Below are 2183 nucleotides of genomic sequence, written 5' to 3' on the forward strand. Positions count from 1 at the left end.
TCGGTGAGTGATCATAAAGCCCAAGAACTTGCTCGAGGCCACGCCAAATGCACATTTTGCGGGGTTCAACTTCATTTCGTACTTTCGCAAGGTGTCGAAAACCTCTTCAAGATCTGAAATATGCTGGTCCACCTGTTTGCTCTTGACCACCATGTCATCAACGTACGCCTCCACATTCCTTCCAATCAAGTTAGCAAAGACTTTGTTGATGAGCTTTTGGTATGTTGCCCCTGCATTCTTCAAACCAAAAGCATGACCTTATAACAGTATATGGCAGAATCGGCCATGAATGATGTCTTTTCTTGATCTTCCTCGGGCATGAGGATTTGATGATAACCAGAAAATGCATCTAAGAAGCTGTAGAGCTTATGTCCAGACGTGCTATCTACCAAGTTGTTAATCCGCGGTAGGGGATAACTATCCTTCGGACATGCTTTGTTAAGATCTGTGAAGTCAATGCAGATCCTCCACTTACCATTGGCCTTTTTCACTAAAACAACATTGGCAAGCCAATCGGGATATTGGACCTCCCGAATGAATTGAGCACTGACGAGCTTGTTAATTTCTTCGCGAATTACCTCCCGACGTTCTGGGGCAAACTGTCTTTTCCTCTGCTTTACTGGTCTGGCCCCTGGGCTAATGTTAAGTCTATGGACTGCAATTTTAGGGTCTATCCCTGACATATCCTCAACCTTCCAGGCAAAAACGTTAATGTTACGAGATAAGCAACCAACAAGTTCTGTCTTCAGGGTGACGTCAAGATCCCTACCAATCGTCACCTTCTTATCATGCTCGAGCTCAATTTCCATCAATTCTTCGACAGGAGCAAGTCTGACTTGTTGCCCGTCCTCGGGATCCATCCTCGAGATTTGCATGACGTCGTTATTTATTTCTCAAACGCTGGCTACATAGCATTGTCTGGCAGCTGTCTGGTCTTCACGCACGACCCCAACGCCATTACTTGTTGGAAACTTCATGGCTAGGTGGAAGGTAGACACAATGGCTTTAATCTTGTTCAGGAGTGGTCTTCCCAAAATAGCGTTATAGGCCATTGAGACATGTACCACTCGAAAAGATGTCATCTCCGTAACCTGTTTCTGTCCAGAACCCAAAGTTAGAGGAAGCTCGACGACACCCTCTAGAGTGATGACTCCTCCCCCAAACCCCTGGAGAGGAGTTTTAACCGCTTTGAGCTGCTGAGATGAGATTCCCATTTTGGCAAAAGCTTCTTGTGAAAGTATATTAGCCGCACTCCCGTTGTCAACAAAGATTCTCTTTACTTCAAAATTGGCCACAATCGCTGAGATTACCAAGGCATCATCATGTGGAAATGATACACCTTCTAAGTCCTCGGTCCCAAAAGTAATATCCTCCAGCTTTCCATGAGGCATCCCAGAGGTCAAGGCATATTGTCGGGCATATTGTTTTCTTCCACTGTTGGAGTCTCCTCCCGAGGCAATACCCCCAATGATGATATTGATGATTCCAGCAGTGGGTTGACCATCCCTTTTTGTCTCAGGGGCTTTTTCCCTGCCACGATCATTCCTCGGGCGTTTGTCGTTACCGATGTAGGAACTCAGGAGTCCTCTTTTAATAAGGGCTTCAATCTCCCGTTGCAGGGCCTTACAGTTCTCCGCGGTATGCCCATGATCCCGATGGAACTCACAGTACTTGTTCATATCCCTGGATTCGGGTGGTGACCTCATTCTGACAAGCCATTTGAGTTCCTTCATATCCTTGATTTCTATTAATATATTTGTCTTTGGCATATTTAAACGCGTGAATGACGTCGGCGGAACCTCCCGTCTCTGTTTTTTCTGATGTTGTTCTTCATGGGGGTTCGGGTCGTGCTGTCGTTAATGCTCGACCCTGTCATGGGGTGGTCCAACCTTTCTCGGGTTCAGTGTTTCCTCCATATTTATGTACTTCTCGGCTCGGGTAAGAAGCTCGGTCACTGTCTTTGGCGGAGTTTTGGATAAAGACATCTTGAAAGCCTCACACTTTATGGCATATGTGAGGGCAGAAACTGCTGCAGTTATGTATAGGTCGGGAATCTGAAGTCTTTCCTTGTTGAACCTGGTCATGAAGTCATGTAAGGTCTCATTTTGCCCTTGTCTAAGTTGCATGAGGAAAGCCGCTGTCTTCCTGATGCGTTTACTGCTTGCGAAGAAAGCAGAGAACTT

The 2183-nt window shown here is 46.0% G+C and overlaps 1 protein-coding gene across 1 annotated transcript; it reads right to left on the reverse strand.

The window, feature by feature from the left end:
- Positions 1 to 893: 893 nt before the first annotated feature.
- On the reverse strand, positions 894 to 1733 carry LOC111397901. The gene has a single exon (XM_023024865.1). The coding sequence runs from the start codon at positions 1731 to 1733 to the stop codon at positions 894 to 896; it is 840 nt and encodes a 279-aa protein (XP_022880633.1).
- Between the last annotated feature and the right edge of the window lie 450 nt (positions 1734 to 2183).

This window comes from Olea europaea, chromosome 7 (assembly GCF_002742605.1).
Source record: "Olea europaea var. sylvestris chromosome 7, O_europaea_v1, whole genome shotgun sequence".
NCBI lineage: Eukaryota > Viridiplantae > Streptophyta > Magnoliopsida > Lamiales > Oleaceae > Olea > Olea europaea.

What these genes read in the sequence shown, in the direction of transcription:
- LOC111397901 (XM_023024865.1), bottom strand. Translation starts at nt 1,733, where the DNA reads ATGAAGGAACTCAAATGGCTTGTCAGAATGAGGTCACCACCCGAATCC.